The sequence below is a fragment of the Nelumbo nucifera genome, chromosome 5 (assembly GCF_055504915.1).
Source record: "Nelumbo nucifera cultivar China Antique chromosome 5, China Antique-T2T, whole genome shotgun sequence".
Taxonomy (NCBI): domain Eukaryota; kingdom Viridiplantae; phylum Streptophyta; class Magnoliopsida; order Proteales; family Nelumbonaceae; genus Nelumbo; species Nelumbo nucifera.
In genome coordinates, this window is record NC_142653.1 from 28,699,900 (window position 1) to 28,717,734 (window position 17,835).

The 17,835-nt window shown below is 39.3% G+C and overlaps 1 protein-coding gene across 1 annotated transcript; it reads right to left on the minus strand.

Moving 5' to 3' along the window:
• Positions 1 to 5,779: 5,779 nt before the first annotated feature.
• Positions 5,780 to 8,107, minus strand: LOC104600133 (uncharacterized). Its single transcript, XM_010262976.3, has one exon. The coding sequence runs from the start codon at positions 7,804 to 7,806 to the stop codon at positions 6,001 to 6,003; it is 1,806 nt and encodes a 601-aa protein (XP_010261278.1). The 5' UTR covers positions 7,807 to 8,107; the 3' UTR covers positions 5,780 to 6,000.
• Positions 8,108 to 17,835: the final 9,728 nt, after the last annotated feature.

A 17,835-nucleotide genomic window follows, 5' to 3' on the forward strand; every position in this document is an offset into this window, starting at 1 on the left:
ACGAATTGGTGTGTTCACTCTTAATTCTTGACTAGATTATATAGGCACATACAGGGTGATGAAGAATAAATCAGTAATGTGTTTCATTGCGGATATGTTGCTGGTCACTCACCTATTTCTGGGATTGAACCACAACTAATCTCTCCAACTCTAAGGCTGTCTTTGGTTTGATTCCTTCTTTACCCTGCCTTTCTTCCTTTTTCCTGTTTCCAGTAGGACATGTTCGTCTTTCGAAACAAAAAAAAAATCTCAACACGCTTCCAAGATGTGCGGGCAGAAAAAAAAAATGTTGAAACGGTTAATGGAACCCTTCTTCATTACAAAAGAAATGTGAATAAAAAGATTTGATGGAATTTACATCTGCGCACCACAATGCCCCACAAGGTCCGGATGTGCTGTGGGGCGCAGATGTGAACTCCATTTGATGGCCTTGCTAATTTTTTCTTCTTCACACCGGTCTAATATAGTCCAATAATACATATAGTGTATTACTCCCTGGTCCCTGCATGTCATCAGTTACAAAATAATAAGTCATCAACACCATAACCACTGTTCTCGTGCGCTGTCCACGTGCTTTCTGTCTTGAAACTTTTTTTTTAAAAGAAAGAAAAAGGAGAACAAACTAGTTTGAATCTTGATTCTTTGTCGCTAATTTTCTTCATCTATCTATATATCATAAGAGAAGAATCATTCAAAATAAAAATAAAATTCAAAATTAACTAATTCTTATCTAACAATAATTAATAAACATTATTAAATTAAGAATTAAAAACCATTCAAATTCCATTGAGAATATTAAAGATTGATTTAAATACAATAAAAATAATTAAAAATGCAAATATTATTTAAAAACAAAAAGCACAAAAATAAAAATAAAACAAAAAAGAACATTGTATTTAGTAAATAAATATAAAACTAAAAGTATTGGTGCAATGTGGGTGGACCTGGGTTGAGCATTTGTTACAATTAGACCTGTTCACATGCTAGGCCAGGATTTGCCTATTTATTTAATAGAGAATGTTCAGGTCCGAGCCCAAGCCTGGCAAAGATCTTGAGTTTGAGCCCGAACCCAAAGCCCGGTTTGGACATAAAAAGTCCTACCTACATGTAATTTAATAAACCAATATATATTGCTGGGCTTATTTGTAAAAGACCGATAGGCCTAGAATTTTCAAGCCCAATAAAGAATGGGCCAGATTAGGCCAGCTTGTCAGATTACCTGGCCCATGAATAGTGATGCCGATTTCTACCTACCCAGTGGGTATTCATCCCTACTTGCCTTGACATGGTGTTTTTTTTTGCTTGAAAAACGGATTTTGAAGTGGGAACAAGTTTTGGGATTTTACAATTCGTATGAACGGGTAAGTATTGGGTATGGTATTAGGCTAAACTCGACCCTCCTAATCCGCATATTATTGGAAGGCAAATGGGTTTATGCATTAGGTGTTGAATTTAATAATATTTTGAAAATATAAAATATAATTGATAGATTATATATTTTTTACATATTTCAATCAAATAATTAGAAATTTTGATGTTTATGTATATTCTTTTAATTTACTTGTTTACTGATTCTATATAAAATTAGATATGAATTTTAGATCCAACCCACCAACCTGAACCACTCACCCTTAAATGTGGAGAGGGTTTTGTGATTTCTCACATATAGAATTGACAAAATCCTCTCTAAACCTGCCCCATTGCCGTCACTACCCATGAACAGGTATAGTTAAAAATTCAAAATTTAAGAGCCTAACCCAAGGTTTCGAAATGGATACAGAAGTTGGAAACTTGTTGGGAGTGAAACAAAAGTCGTGTTGAGTTGGAAATTTATTAAGCTTTTAATATATTCTTGAGTCTGAATCCCATGTAATTGAAATTCTTCAAAACGGTCAATCTGACTTAGCATCCCTTTGTTTCCTATTTATTCGTACCGGCGGTTCTATCCCAAAGGCTATGTTTGGTTTAAAGGAAAAGACAGAAAAACTAATATAAGGATTATAAAAATTTTCTTACCTTTTTCTTCCTTTTTCCTACATTTACCTTCAAATCAAATATAACCAATATAACCAAAATTCCCACCGCCTATAATGCAGTTAATGTTCCCTCACAACCATTGGCATTGGATGCCAAAATAGGTGCTTGATTGGCATTTGATAGACTTCAGTTTGATAGCTAAGTGGTCTCTCTCTCTCTCTCTCTGTTAATGGCGGTCCAGTGTTTGGATGGATTTGGTAGGACCTACATACATACATATCATTTGGCATTAAATAAATAAAATACATTGCATTTATGTATGTGTAAGCTCCATACTTGCATCTCCTCTGTCCAACTCTATACACTAGTGACCATACTAATGGTTTGAACTTGTATGGCGTGTGGACCCACAGCAAAAGGAGTTCAAGCGATGCCCTTAAATGAAGCCGATCAAGCTGCTCTGGCTCTCTAATCTTATACACGAATCATAAAATGAAGCCGAGAAAGAGAGTTGTGCCTTTTTGTCGGTGGAGAGAAATTTCGTGTATAATTTCACAACTTTCTGTTGATAGTTGATACTTATTACAAAGGAAATTGGGAGTGTTGAAGGAAACTTAATGTATTATTTACCTTCAGGTCATTTTATGGGCAGACAAATAGGCGTGGGTGGCCGTGGGAATTCAGCTCATAAGGCAAATTTCCTTTACACCAGTGCATATTTGCCTTTAAATTTTTATTTATCTGCACCTTAAATGGATGTTTAATATTGTAAAATTTGGTTTGCTTTTACTTTAGAATTATTGTTTGTTTGTGAGGTAGTTTTCACAATTAAGGCAGGGATAAATTTGTTTATATGAGAGCGGTGAGATAAGAAGTGAAATGAGTAAAATGATATAGTCCCCACCTCCTATGAGAAAATTAATGTAGAAAGGGAGCTGGTGCAAAATTTGTGTCTACTTTAGAAATTTACATTGGAAATTAAGATGACCCTCTGATTTGAATTCTAGGTATTGGACAAGGCAAATGATTGTATAGAGAGGTAAATAGGTAATCTTGGTCGTGTGCCGTGCTATTGAGTAGTTCACTTTCTCATCTGAGTGAAATTTATGCAACGACTGATGTGAGAACATCATCATGTAGAGACATTTAGTTACCTAAGAATGACCTTATCAATACATGAGAAGGGTATTTTTAACATTATATAATATTTAATTGACGGAATACTAATGAATAGATCTAAAGTGTCTATTTTTGAAAATTTAGGGTATTCAAGTATTGTAATTGAAAATTCAAATCATCTATCTATCACTATCCCAAAGTATAGGATACCTATATATAATTTACCCTTTTTTTAGGTAAAATCAGGAATGAAAATGAGCTGTTACTGCTACACAGTGGAAGAAGAAGATTAAAATATGTGGATGAATATGCTGTGGGAAGAATGTCTACAGAATTCAAAGTTAGTGATTGAAGGGAATTTAATTTTCTCATACTGCCATGTAAGGCGTATATGTGACTTTGTATTGTAAATCTAACTACGTACATACCATATATATATATATATATATATTCGACCATGATTTTAAAAACCGATCTGAAAATAAAACCATTTTAGCCACTGATCAGACCATCCAGTCTGATCAGATGGTTTTGGAGTCTAAAACTGAATCCGAAGCCGTAACTGGTTCCTGGGTCAATCGGGTTGATCATCTGACCCGATCCGATTTTCAAAACCATGTATTCAACATTGTAGGCGCGAACTCGGGACTCTTACTAAGATAAGACTTTCATGTTGGCATTTGCACATACCAGTCTGGCACAAAATTAAATAAGTGGCGGTAGAACAGGGCACACGGGTTCACACAATCACACCGCCACACCGGGGCTTAATCGGTCATGCATTCCCATCATTGGTCGGTTGCAGTTAGTTGGTGCATTAATGTTTAACATCTCCTCTCACACGTCACACCTCCATCTGTCTTCCCCCACGCATTAGCCTTTCTGGCTTTCCAGTTCCCCAGTGGTTTGGGGATGATGATGTCGTTCACCACTCACCTCTTTCAGCGATTGGACCACATCCACAGCTACTACTCTCTCTAACCTTTTTAGTGCCTACCAATCCGTTATCAATAAAACATGTCCAGAGTTAGATCATTGGTGTAAGTAGTATTTTGTTTAATGTGTTTGTTGGAAGGGATTTTTGTTGGGAACAGATCCGGTCTCGTTGGTTAATGAATAAAAAATATGTGATGAATCAGAAGATTTAATGGCCGTCTCCTACATTTTTGTTCTTCACACCAGCCCAATATAGTCCAATAATATATATAGTAATTAAGTGTATTACTTCTCTGCTTATCAGTTGCAAAATAGTATACAATTCATCAACCATAACCACTATTCTCATGTGCTGTTCACGTACTTGCTTTGAATCTCGACCGGTTCTTTTTCTTTAATTTCCCTCTATTATGTATCTAAGAATGATGATAGTATTAGATTAAAGTGAGGGAGTAAAAGTGTTAAACCAAACCGGCAAGCCCTACTTTGTCTATGTGACTTTCTCTTGAGTCTTGGTTCTTCTTCACTTAACATTATTAAACACAAGAAAGATTTCATATGCAGTACTGCAGCAACGGAAAGACGATCGAAAGATGCACAAGGGGCCATGTTGAACCGAAAAGAGTATTTGCCTTAACGGCTGAAACTAGATTATTATACGCTTGAAAATTTTATTAATTAATAACTAAAATATAAAGTAATAAGCTTTCAGTTCAGCAAGTTCAGCATTCAGTGTCAGTCACCTAAAAAAACTAGATCTTCCATTCCTACCACATGACACGACTCACAAAATTAGCAAAAATAAAGATAAAATGTTCCACCTCTTCTCCGATCAGCTGAAAACTCAGCACTGAAAGGATAAATTAAAATATGAATGAACTCTGAAAAGTATGATAAATATAACAAGACCTGCAGACGTCGATTAACGTAAGCATCAAATCATGGTTTGTGTGAGTGTGTTTTTGTCGTGTTTAATGTTTATATGTATATATATATATACACACCAGTCACCAGGCAAGAAGCAACCCAACAGCTGTTCCGATTGCTACGTCTCTAGTTCTCTCCACTTGTTATGTGTGCACTATGTACCTATGCCCACGCCACCGACAATAATATCATCACCGTCGGCACAATTTTGTGACCAAACTACCCTTTTCCTTCCATTCTACCTATCACTTGAGGACACGCGCTTTAGGACTCTGCGTATTTAACACCATCTATTCATCACTGAACTGAAGCACTCAATTAATGCTCCATTCCGACATGTTTTTGTTTTTTGTTTTCTAAATCTAAGCAAGTCAGTCGTTTTCTTGATAATGGCCTTTTTATTTTATTGAGGACTCTTAATAATGAATTTAAAGATCCGCCAATTACGTCTTCTCTTGATTGGGCCGGTTTTCAGGGTGGATTTGGACTCAGTTTGGGTGGAACTGGAAGTGGGCCCCCAAAACTTCATGCACTTGGGGTTCGAGGTTCAACAACCATCCAAAGTGCGATCTACGCATCATTTTATCATGCAACGAATCAATTAAAGAAAAATAAATAGGATTGATTTGGGCATATTTTCCTGATGATAAGGCTGAAAAACCATCAAACCACATTACGAAAAAGAATTAAAATCAGCGCCCAAGACAACAAAAGTTAGAGATTAATTGAACATTTCTTCATGAATGTGTACTTAATATAATGCAGCCACTCAGACATTAAGTTCATGCATCTTCAGGAATTTTACAGTCCCATTCTATTCTAGTGTTCATGATTTCTTCATCCTTTATTCATCATTTGCCAACTATATATATAGTTCACATACAGAATCAACAATAATAAACAAAACTATATAAATTATAAAGAAGAAAAACAAGCAAGATTCTCCTGCTTGTTACAGCTAAAACTGAACCGAAAAAGAAAGGAAAAAAAAATCTGAAAAAAAAAGAGATGGAATAAAAACAGAAAACGGGAAGAAATTAATTAACTCTTCTTTCCATCCTCACCATCTTGTAGATAAGCCTTCTTCCTCCTCTCAGATCTTGCAAACAAGCAAATCAGGAGGAAACACGTGGCATAGATTCCATGAACTTTCCAATTGGTTTTGGGCGGTTGACGTAATACTGCTCTGTGAAACACGGTGGCATAGTAATGCAAGCCCACTGCAAAGCCCACGATGGTCTGGGCCAGCCCTAACAACTTCGACCCTAGTCGGGTCTCCGTCGAGAACACTACAACCAGGTCCATGAGCAACAACAGCAAATACATAACGTATCCTAGCGTCTGCAATACCTGCAAGCAAATGTAGCTCGACTGTGATGTCGAGTAGAAGAACTTCAATGGCTCCAGCCCCGTCACCAACGAGGAGAAAGCGAGGATTAAGAAGTAGATTGACAAGTACACTTGAATCAAAATTACGATTTGCTGCAGAGAAAAGTAAGCTTTCATTCGGTTGAAGACGAGGGAGACAAGGAGGAGGGGGACTAAAACGAAGACGCAGGAGATCGTCGAAGCTATGGATGGTGCATATTTGCTACCCACATAGGGCTTCACCCCTTTCGTTATTTCTTTGTTGGCTCTGCTGAGATAGACTTTGGAGGTTGTTGAGATTCTCTCAAGGTCTGGGATGAATGACTGATGGATTTTGGAGGGTAGATCTCTGAATTCCGAGACTAGATCGTCTTCCTCATCTTGATCAATCTTCATGGGCTTTTGGGTTTTCTCTTGCTTCGCATTTTTCTCTGCAACCTGTTTCTTTTCTAAGGTTTTGGATTTAAGCTCACTGGAATTCTTGTCGGTGGTTGTTTGCGACTGTTTGGCGACAACTGTTTTATTCTTGGGTGTGCTTGGTTTCAGTAGATCTGGGGATTTTTTAATCAAAATTGGATTGGATTTGGTAGAATTTGAGCTTTTTGAGGTGGAATTTAGCTTCTTCAATTGGGTATTGGAAAGGATTGTACCAGAAGATGCTGTTGCCTTCATTGAACTGGTTGTGGGTTTGATGAGCTTGGCTTGGTTCTTGGTCAATAGGTTGGCTTTCTTCTTGGGCTGCTCTTCCTCCTCCTCCTCCTCCGCCTCCTCTACGAGATTTGTCTGACTTTTAGTGGATTTCTTCTTAGGTTGCTCCTGCTCCTCCTCCTCCTCTTCAGTGAGCCCAGTCTGTACTTTGGTGGATTTCTTCTTTGGCTGCTCTTCCTGGTCCTCCTCTATTAACTTGGTCTGGCTTTTAGTAGACTTCTTCTTTGGCTGTTCTTCCTCATCGTCCTCCTCTATTAGCTTGCTCGCGCTTTTAGTAGACTTCTTCTTCGGCTGCTCTTCCTCGTCCTCTATTAGCTTGGTCTGGCTTTTAGTCGACTTCTTCTTTGGCTGATCTTCGTCCACATCAATGAGTTGCGCTTTGTTTTTTGTGGTTGTCTTCTTCTCCAATTGCTCTCCCTCCTCCATGTCAATAAACTTGGTTTGGATTTTGGTGGATTTCTTCTTTGGTTGCTCCTCTTCCTCCATCTCAATGAACTTGCTTTTTGTTTTGGTGGATTTCTTCTTTGGCTGCTCATTTTCCTCCTCCATTTCAATAAGCTTGGGTTGGGTTTTGGTGAATTTCTTTTTCGGCTGGGCTAGTAGCTCCTCCTCCTCCTCCACCTCCTCTATCTCTAACATTCTTCTCCCTACAAAACGATTTCTCTGGGTTTGAGTCTCTGAGAGGGCAGAAGCGAGAAGGGAGGAAAAGAGAAAGAAAACAAGGAACAGAAATAGGAATCCTCTGAAACTGAAGTACTGAGTGCCAGCCATTTTGAAAAAAAGTGGTTGTGTTTCAGAGATAGAATGGGCTCTAAGATGAGATATATAGATAAAATTGGATCTCGAATTTGCTCATCACAGAGAGAGAGAGAGAGAGAGGGGGAGGAGGGAGATGGACGGAGGAAAAGGACTTATATATATGTGTGTGTAAAACGAAAGATTAAAGTTTAAAGATGATTTAAAGCCAAAGTAAGTAGAACTTTTGGACATCGGAAAGGAGGAGAAAGATGAAATCAGTCACAAAGTCACATGGTGCAAGTAGACAACGAGAGACCATTGACGCGGTTTAACTCTCACAGCCTCACTAAGCCACTAGGCGAAATAAACAAAGACATGCTTCTTTGGGTGGGACCCTGGTCAGATTTCTTGAGCTTTCTTCTTGATCAGAATCGCAAATTGCCTCGTCATCTTGACCATATGATCAGCGATTTTTGTTGACCTTTCTTGGTGCATGATCACCTGATTTCTGTTCTAATCATGCAATCGTTTAAAATAAATGAGAAAATTCACCGGCCTGTCTCCGTTTGGATTGACCTACGGTACGTTCATCCAGAATCTCTTGGACTTCGAGACTGGACTAGAGGCCTCAGTTCACAAGAGTCGCTGATTGACCACCGTGTTGATTCAATATAAATGTTTAGGCCCAGTGGGCCTCCACCGCCGTCAGATTCGTGATCTAGGAGTAGTTTAAGGAGTCTGAACCATGCTTGAAATAGTTGACTCTAGGGCTAATGGGCAATTAGCCATTTAGCCTACTATTTTATTTTGCTTTCACATCAGGGATTCAGGGTCTACTTACTACTCTTACAGTCTTACTCTATGATATCATGGTATGGCAGTTCATTCCATATCACATCTTACTCTCTTACAGTCATTTATTTAGGTAGATGCAGGGCCCACATTTACACAAGTGCAAGGTTTCTAGGTGAGAGGGGTGTGGGGTCAGTGATTAGGGCCCCGTGCAAGCTAATTAGCTAAAGAAAAGAAACGGGTCCCTTCGGGTGGGTCCCTTCACCCACCAGAATTTTTGTATTAATAAAAACAGCTATACTCCTTTGTCTTCATTTATTTATTTGTCTTTGATAGATAAGATAAGCTACATTCCTTGGGCCATAAAATATGGTATGGCACATTGTTGATCTTATTTACGAAAGCCCATTTCCATTCCAATTGGAAATAAATAAATCCTCTGCAGTTTCCATGACTGATTTCATGTCGAAAACGTGTAGATTTTCCGAGTCAATGAATAGTAGACAAGGTCGAGATCTCTTCAGACCGTTGCCATTTGAATCCTAATTGAAGCCAAACCCAAAATACGCTTATCTGCTTCTCATTTTCATCCCTTTGCAAAGTTTCAGCAAAACAGATATTCCACCATTTAGTTGAGAGAAGAATGATCTTATACTGCCAAACCAGTGCCTAGGAGATGAAAGGACACAAACTCTGATTTTTAGATTTATATCTTAAATTCCTAAAATGTAAATCCTAAATTCTAAACTTTAAACCCTAACCCTAAGGGGGTGTTCTTTTTTTGAATATGGAGAAGGGAGAAAGTTGGTCAATGGGATTTTGGTTCCCATTAACCAAGAATTCCATGTTCTTTTTTCAGTTTTACATAGCGACCGGGAAAAGTTTATTTTCCTAGGTATCACTTACCCAGGAAAGTGATACCTATCTCCTAGGTGGGTAAATAATTATCCCATATAGGAGAAAAGTTGTCAACACTTAAATGAAACAAAAAATAACTCTATTAATAATGAATTTCTATGGCTAAAATGAACATTGCCTCATTTACCTGAAAAATAAAAGAAAATGGGTAAATGCATTTACCTGGATAAATGTTTCTCAAAAAAAACTTATCCAGATAATTGCATTTACCCGGATAATTAACTTATCGAAAAACGAATAGGGCCTAAATCTTAAACCTTAAAAGTCTAAAATCTAAATTCTAAACCTTTAAATCCTAAATTCTAAACCCTTAAATCGGCAGAGACCACGCTATTAGAACCTGGTGTGTAAATTCGTTTGGTATTAAACATCAAAACACCTGCTGCTGTATTAGACCATGTGTTACTAATAACAGGACAGTAATGCGGTGCAGGACATGGTGGCAGGGCTGACATGGATTATGTGAACACAATAAATGTGGTTGTAAACACATCGGATTCGAATGGTATAAATCTAGACCCATTAATATATATCAAATTTAGATTGGACTTGGGTATTGTAATTTGTATATCTTTAATAAAGTTAAATAAAAAAATCATAATATTAACAGATAAATATATTCGAATTTGACTTGGGACAAACAGAATACTATTTGTTGCCTTTCACGGTTGCTCTAGGGGAATAATAAGCAGTATTACCAGTCGGATTGATTGAGGCGTAGCTAGTGTTATTGGTAGATAAAGAGCAGTTTGGGTTCTTTCCATTCCCATCAGCAAGAATAAGTATATGGCTTCTCCTTGTGAATTGAGGAAAGAAATGATAGAGAGTTATATTGCTTAGAGAAAAGAGATCAAACAATGGGGACTGTGACATTGACAATTTGGATCCTTTTGGGACTAGGAGTGAGACTACTCAGAAGAAACCTAATCTAGCTTCAGTTCATAAAGAAAAGTAAAACTGAAGGGGACCAAACATGGCATTTCGACAAGCAATTAATTAAAGGAAATAGCCAAATGTTGTCAATTCTTTCAGTTGTTAATATAATACGGTAAAACATAGCAATAAGCAGGTTTTCCAAGGGATAGATCTGCAAATTGATTCGTATTCCAAGGAATTCATGAAGTTACAGAGGTAGGTGACGGTTGACAATTTGTCTGAAACTTCTACACCAACACCATTCTCCTTAAATATCCTTCTATCCTGTTGGTTGGTAACGTCAAAAAAATTCCTTAACCACATGATCCCATGCTTCCAGCAGATAATGGCGTCATTTCCGTCTGTCTATTTAGTTAGAGCTTAGAGAAAGGCAACCATCTGAATTTGGAATTCAATTTCTCTATAACGTCATCTGTGTACAAAAATCCCTACTGGAAACCAATACATACAGTTGAAAGAAAAAGGAAAAAAAGTAATTTCATTTTGCTCCCATCTTTCTTCTTCTACATAGACTTGCTCACTCCCCTTTTCACTGAAATTTGTGTTAATGCCGTTAATTAACATGTATGATTCTCTGTATTTCAAGCTGATAATTCATGATAACTAATTCGAATTTCTTAATTTCATGATGAAGAATAAGAATAACCTCCATGTGAATTGTAGTTGGGTGGCAAAACTTGACAAAAGAGTAGTGCATAACAAGGAAGGACATGCAACTCTTACAGCCTACTACATAAGATGAGTTCCCATGTATTAGATTATGGTTTCTTCTGGCCCTAATCCAAGTCTAACAATATCCCTTCTTAGTTCCGACTAGATCATTTATGCTAAATAAATTTTAGGGGATGTTTGTTCTTTGGATTTTGAGAGGAAAAAAATTGGTTAATGGGATTTTGGTTCTCATTGACCAAGAAACCTATATTCTTTTTTCAGATTTTTGTAGGGATTAGTAACTTACTGGATGGTTTTAGGTTAAATTACAGAATTACAGAATTACAGAATTCTGCCCTTCATTTGCAACAAACCCCTTTTTAGCCTCAAATTGCAATTTTTAATAATTAATTTTTATAAATAAAAATAAAAATTGAATTAAAACATAAAATAAGTATAAAATAATACATATAACATATCTAAAACATAATTATACATTATTTATTGATAAAACATGTATTTGTACACACACAATATATATATGTATGTATGTATTTATGTATGCATGTATGTATGTATGTATGTATGTATGTATGTATGTATGTATGTATGTATGTATGTATGTATGTATGTATGTATGTATGTATGTATGTATGTATGTATGTATGTATGTATGTATGTATGTATGTATGTATGTATGTATGTATGTATGTATGCATACCTTAAATACATATATGTTAATGTGGCATGGGCTGACCCGTTCGACCTGGCTGGTTGAACTGGTGGCCCGCAACCCGGAAGCAAAAATGGTTCGACCTCCGGGTCGATTTTTAAAACATTGATATTGTTTTTTCTATAGGTGTAGTTTGGAAGGAGTATAAATACAAAAATGTTGAGTGCAAAACCTTGTATTTTGTATCATTTTGTACGCATTTGTACTATACATATTTGTATTTATACTCTTTCCAAACTGAGCCATAGAAACCAAGCTCAATAGAACTATATGAGTATTTTGGACATTTTCTTGCCTCTTGTTAGAGGATTCTGATAGAGGTAGAAAGTCCAGGGGAGGTTTCAACAATTTAATCTTTTTTTATTGATGTTGATAGACTTTCAGTTAGCAATCCTCCTACTACTTACATATAATAATAATAATAATAATAATAATAATAATAATAATAATAATAATAATAATAATAATAATAATAATAATAATAATAATAATAATATTATTATTATTATTATTATTATTATTATTATTATTATTATTATTATTTAATGAGGGGCCTTAATTCATTATGACGAAGGTCTAATACATCTATATTTGTATTTAAAATGTATGCTCCTATTCTATGTCCCAGGCTCTCAGCTTGCATGTATTGACATGTGATGAGGGGCGATTTGGCCCTCTAGAAACATTGTGCCATGTGGTGGCCCTAAACCGTTGGTTAACCTCTCGGCGTCATGTAGGCAAGGTCGGTCTATAGGCACCTCAGCCCAAGACCAGGTTGGCCATCATAGGACCAAGTCGCCCATCGTAGGACTGGGTCAACTATTGCAGGACCAGGTCGGCCATCATAGGACCAGGTCGCCCATCGCAGGACTAGGTCAACCATTGTAGGACTAGGTCAACCATCTTAGGACTAGGTCGCCCATTGCAAGACTAGGTCAGCCATCGCATGATTGAGCTAGGGGCCTCAGCATGAGAGGCGACCTCTCTCTGTGAATTTGGTTGGAGTGAAGTTGGTGACCTGTAGGACGTGGTGGCCGACCCCCATCATGAGTGGGCCATCATCTCTGAATCCTTTGAGATCACATTGCCCCGTCAACGGAGATAACTACCGCTCCACCCGCTTTGGGCGCGATTGGATAAGCACTTCCTGCTTACACAGAGTCCATCTATGGGCATGAAACTGCCTCTGGATCAGGCGAGTCAGAGATCTTAGACGCACTTCGTGGAGCTCATGGCCAATGGCCTATATAAAGGCACCCCTTTCACAGAGAAAGTACGAACAATGCTCAACTAGGTGAACTACTCGGTCTGGCGTCCGAGTTGTTCTCTAGCAAGGAGAACCAGATCGCGTTACATTAATTGGCGCTGTCTGTGGGAACATGCTACACAAAAGCTAAGTTCTCACCCATTCTCTAAGCCTTAAGTAATGGCATCCTCAAGCAACAATAACAACGCTTGGATCAAAGGAACCCCCATAGGGGGGCAGAATCAGAACGATTAGCCCAAACAAGTTCCAACAGTCTCGCCCAAACATAATCTCCCAGCCCAACAAATTGTGAGGCTGCTCCCATAGGTCAAGCCCTTTATGGTTTCTGTGGGAGTTGGCGACCAATACACCGTGGAGCTGCCCCCGCAGGTCTAGCCCCCTATGGTTCTAGTGGGAGTTGACGACCAATAGACTGTGGAGCTGCCCCCACAGGTCAATCCTACCAAGGTGACGAGGTGTGTGTAGGCTAAGGTGCTATAAGCGAATTGGCCTATTAAAATTTTGGCAAGGTTAGGTCGGCATAAGAGGCAACTTGATTTCTTCGACCTAACTGAGACATTCTTTGGTGACCTGGACAAGCTGATTCGCGATACACGCACTTTGGCAAAAATTTATGAATGGGAAGCCAGATCACGTTTAGCATTAAGGCTCTCTGAAGCTGACCTATTCAAAAAACAATGGCAACAGATGATTGACCCACGCTTAGCGCACCTCAGCTTGCTCAAACACGCAACGTCGTCCTCATCCTCGTCGATAGCACCCTATCGGTATCATTCTCATTGCCCTCTCCACTATCCTCCACCTCGGTTTCAGGCTTTGTGCCGACCTCGTCGGCCACCCCCTTGAGGACCAGCTTGAGGGACACTACATAGAAGCCTGTGAGTGGAGCGGCTTGAGGAAGTAGTGGCATAATTTGAAGCCCTTTAATAGGGCGTGCATGACGAACTTCGCTCTTGAGGTGCTTTGGCGAACAATGGAACTCCTCAATGACTACATCCTTAGCTTTGTGGATGTCCTCAGAGTTCCCGCTCTGGCTCCTTGTGCTAATGAGTTCGCTCCTATGACCCGATGGTCAAGATGGTGATGTCCTATGCAGTGCCACATTCAACCCTTAGACGCTTCTAGCTCGGGCAAACAAATAAGGTCGATGCCAACAAACTAGCTAAACTAAGTCACTTTGGGCCAGAGACCTAGAAGATACCACTCCCTTTGTCGAAATGACCTTGACTCGAGAGTGGGGGACAATTGATGAGGGGCGATTTGGCCCTCTAGTGACATTGGACCATGTGGTGGCCTTGAACCGTTGCTTAACACCTCAACGTCATGTAGGCAAGGCCGGTATGTAGGCACCTCGGCCCAAGACCAAGTCAGCAATCTCAGGACCAAGTTGCCCATCACAGGATCTAGTCGTCCATCACAGGACCAGGTTGCCCATCGCAGGACCAGGTCGCCCATCGTAGGATCAGGTTGCCTATCGCAAGACCAGGTTGGCCATCTCAGGACCAGGTCGCCCAGGGCAGGACCAAGTCGGCCATCTCAAGACTCGGTTTCCCATTGCAGGATTAAGCTAGGAACCTCTCTTTTCCGACTTGGCTGAAGTGCAATTGGCGATCTGTAGGATGTGGGGGCTGACCCCCATCATGACTGGGCTTTCGTTTCCGAATCCTCTAAAATCACGTCACCCTGTCGACGGAGCTAACTACCGCCCTGCCCACTTCGGGCGCAATTGGCTAAGCACTTCCCACTTACGCGAAGTCTATCTAGGAGTGTGAAACTACCTCCGAATCAAATAGGCTAGAGATCTTGAACGCACTCCGTAGAGCATACGGTCGATGGCCTATATAAATGCATCCCCTTTCATAGAAAAGGTACACATAATTTAGCTCTCACAACACTTTAACTATATTGCTTTCTTGCAATTAAATATCTAATTTACTAACTTAAACATCGAAATACCCACCCCGAAAAAAGTAACCTGAACACTCTAATTACTTCTCTGTTGCAACTCGATCAGACGGCCTATTCAAGCCCACGTCCGAACTATCCGCTGCAGGAACACTAGATCGCGCGAGTGGCAATTGACCGAAGATTTTAGGCAAACTTACCCTTTGATTGTTTTAATTCCATTTTAAAATAATGCTTTAGTGAGGACAATCCAGCCTATTTTATATTTCTTTCGGATTTGATTATTTGAAAGGAGATTCTGGACACTGAAAAAAAGGTCCACTGAAGTTTATTCTCGTAGGCAAGGGTTTGACTTATGCCATGCTCAATGCTCCTGCCTTAAGCTCTATTAATTGGGCTCTAACTCACTATTTGACTTTGTCGTGAATATTGGCAATATATATAAAATTCCAACTTGAGAGTGTCTAACTCTCTTTCTTGTAACAGAATAGGTATTAATGCATGATTCTGACATAACTATAGAAGAATTAATATCTGCCTATCTGGAAATCACTGATAATGAACTTCACTTAATCATCACAAAACCCCCTACATTTCATCTCTAAGTGGGAATTGGTAACAGTCAGTAATTCAAGAAGATGTTTACATAAACATATTATCCATGGAAATGGAAGCTAGATTTGTTATGTCCTTTTGAAGCAGACCCCACTCATAGAATTCTTAAGGGGGGGGGGGGGGGGGGGGGCGGGTTGTCCCATCTGACTTCAGCTGATCTGCATGTCTCACAAAATTGCAGAAATAAACCATTATTGTCTCAAAACTCGAACCCTCTGCATGGGCGGGTGAATATATACAGGGTCTAGCAACCCTATCATATATACAATGTCGTTGGACCAATCGGTTTGATCCGGTTATGACAGAAAAGGTAAATCCATTTTTAATTTGTTTCCCCAGACTCAGAGAGAGAGAGAGAGAGCGCTTTGAATGAACACCGACAGACAAAAATGTACTTAATTTAAGAACCCATTCCAGCAGTTCCAAATTGCAGGGCATGGGGAAGGGGATGGGGTCCTTGATAACAGCTTTGTTCCATTTGATTTTGGTAACGTAGGGGACGGTTGTGAGTGAGGCCCAGAGCCAAATTCGGCACCTAACATGCACGCATGTGAGCGAGATATAAAGGCTTTCTACACATTGCATCCATCTTTCGTTAGTTGCTTCAGTCACCCTGTTCACATGGTTTCATGGGGCCTCCCTGTCCCCGAGAACAGCTTCCGCTTCTCTTTGATATCAAGAATCTTGGAGGTGAAAACATACAATTACAGATTTACTGACCTTTAGTTCTAGGTGGAGTACATCTCAAAACATACAAATCCATCTCTTTATGGGTTTCTCTTTTGTCAAAATTTCATTTCTGGACAGAGTCACCGACACTAAATATTAAATATTTTGGGCGATTTGTTTCATGCAAAAATTTGGAAATAAGATGATTGAATTTGATTAAAAGATTTGTCTAAAACTTTGAAAAAATCCGTCACAGATCGGGAGCCTGAAATTTCCAAAATTGAAAACCTTCAATTCAAGTGAAGAAATAATAGGTTCCCTTTTATAAATCTAAGAATGAAGTGGGAGACAGTTCTTATGAATGGGAGTCTGGAGACACACAACTGCGTATTCCTTTGGGAGGATGATGGATAAGATTCTTTAATATCGATCCAAAAGGTTATAACTCAAATGGTTACAAGGGCACCTCGTGATGTTGCTTTAATTTGGTTCATGGAAATTCAATGGTGGGTCTCTTGCGTTGCATCAGATTCGTCTTTCCATCTTTCTCTGTGCGGCTGTGCGCCTTGGGCATTAGAATCAGAAGATCATGAAGAAAATTCTTAATAACGCTCTACATTCACGATACTGATACTAATTAAGGAAAAATCCTGATTATACACAAATTATATATTAAGGTCTTACTTTGGATTCTCTGGACCATATAAATATAAAAATGTTACAAAGGCTTAGGCAACGAAGATAACAACTTACAAAGAGGACATTTGTATCAAAATGCAGCCAGTGCCCAGTGGTGTATTATATTGGGTTGTTCATTTACTAAAATACCACTAACTATTAGCCAGCCCCATGCGTCCAATTTACTCTTTTCTTTGTATTGCAAATTTGCAATTTGCAAGGAAACCCCTCTCCCTATTGCTACTTTACACAAAAACCACGATGGGACCACAACTCCAATTTCAACCTTTTGACAATCTCTCCAACCAAAGGTTTCTGTTCTCCTCCCTCGTCCCTCAATTGGGACCCTAACAAGTGGTTTAGTAATGGAAGAATAAATATGAACCGTTCCTAAACTTAGCGCTTAGGTGAAGGGGACAAGCCTGTGGATTTCTTGTCATGGGAGCAGATGACCCAGTAGCTGAGATGGACATTCGGCATCCTCTGAATATGATGACTCTTTGCTTGGAAGGTGACTGGGCCTCGCTCTGTTCCCACCCAGATAACTGCCTTCGGTGGTTTAGAAAAGATGGTATGGGAGATTAGCGAGTCCGCGTTCTGTGCACCCGTGGGTGCACTGAATGCGTGAACCCGCGAATAGTAGAAGGACACGTGACCATGCCAACGTTAACGCGCGTTTGAGCGTTAACGTGATCTGGTCGGTTCAATCGGACACGAACCGGTCGCGACACCAGAGATCCTTCCACCGAATCCTTCATCGCGGCGACAGGTATCACCATTGCTTTCTCTCCTTTTCTCTGATTCTTCTCTTCTCCGCTTTTCCTCTTCTCTTCTTTTCATCTGGTCTTCATCGACGGCGACAGGTATGACCATCTGTGGCAGATGGCAACTCTACCTC

What these genes read in the sequence shown, in the direction of transcription:
- LOC104600133 (XM_010262976.3), bottom strand. Translation starts at nt 7,806, where the DNA reads ATGGCTGGCACTCAGTACTTCAGTTTCAGAGGATTCCTATTTCTGTTC.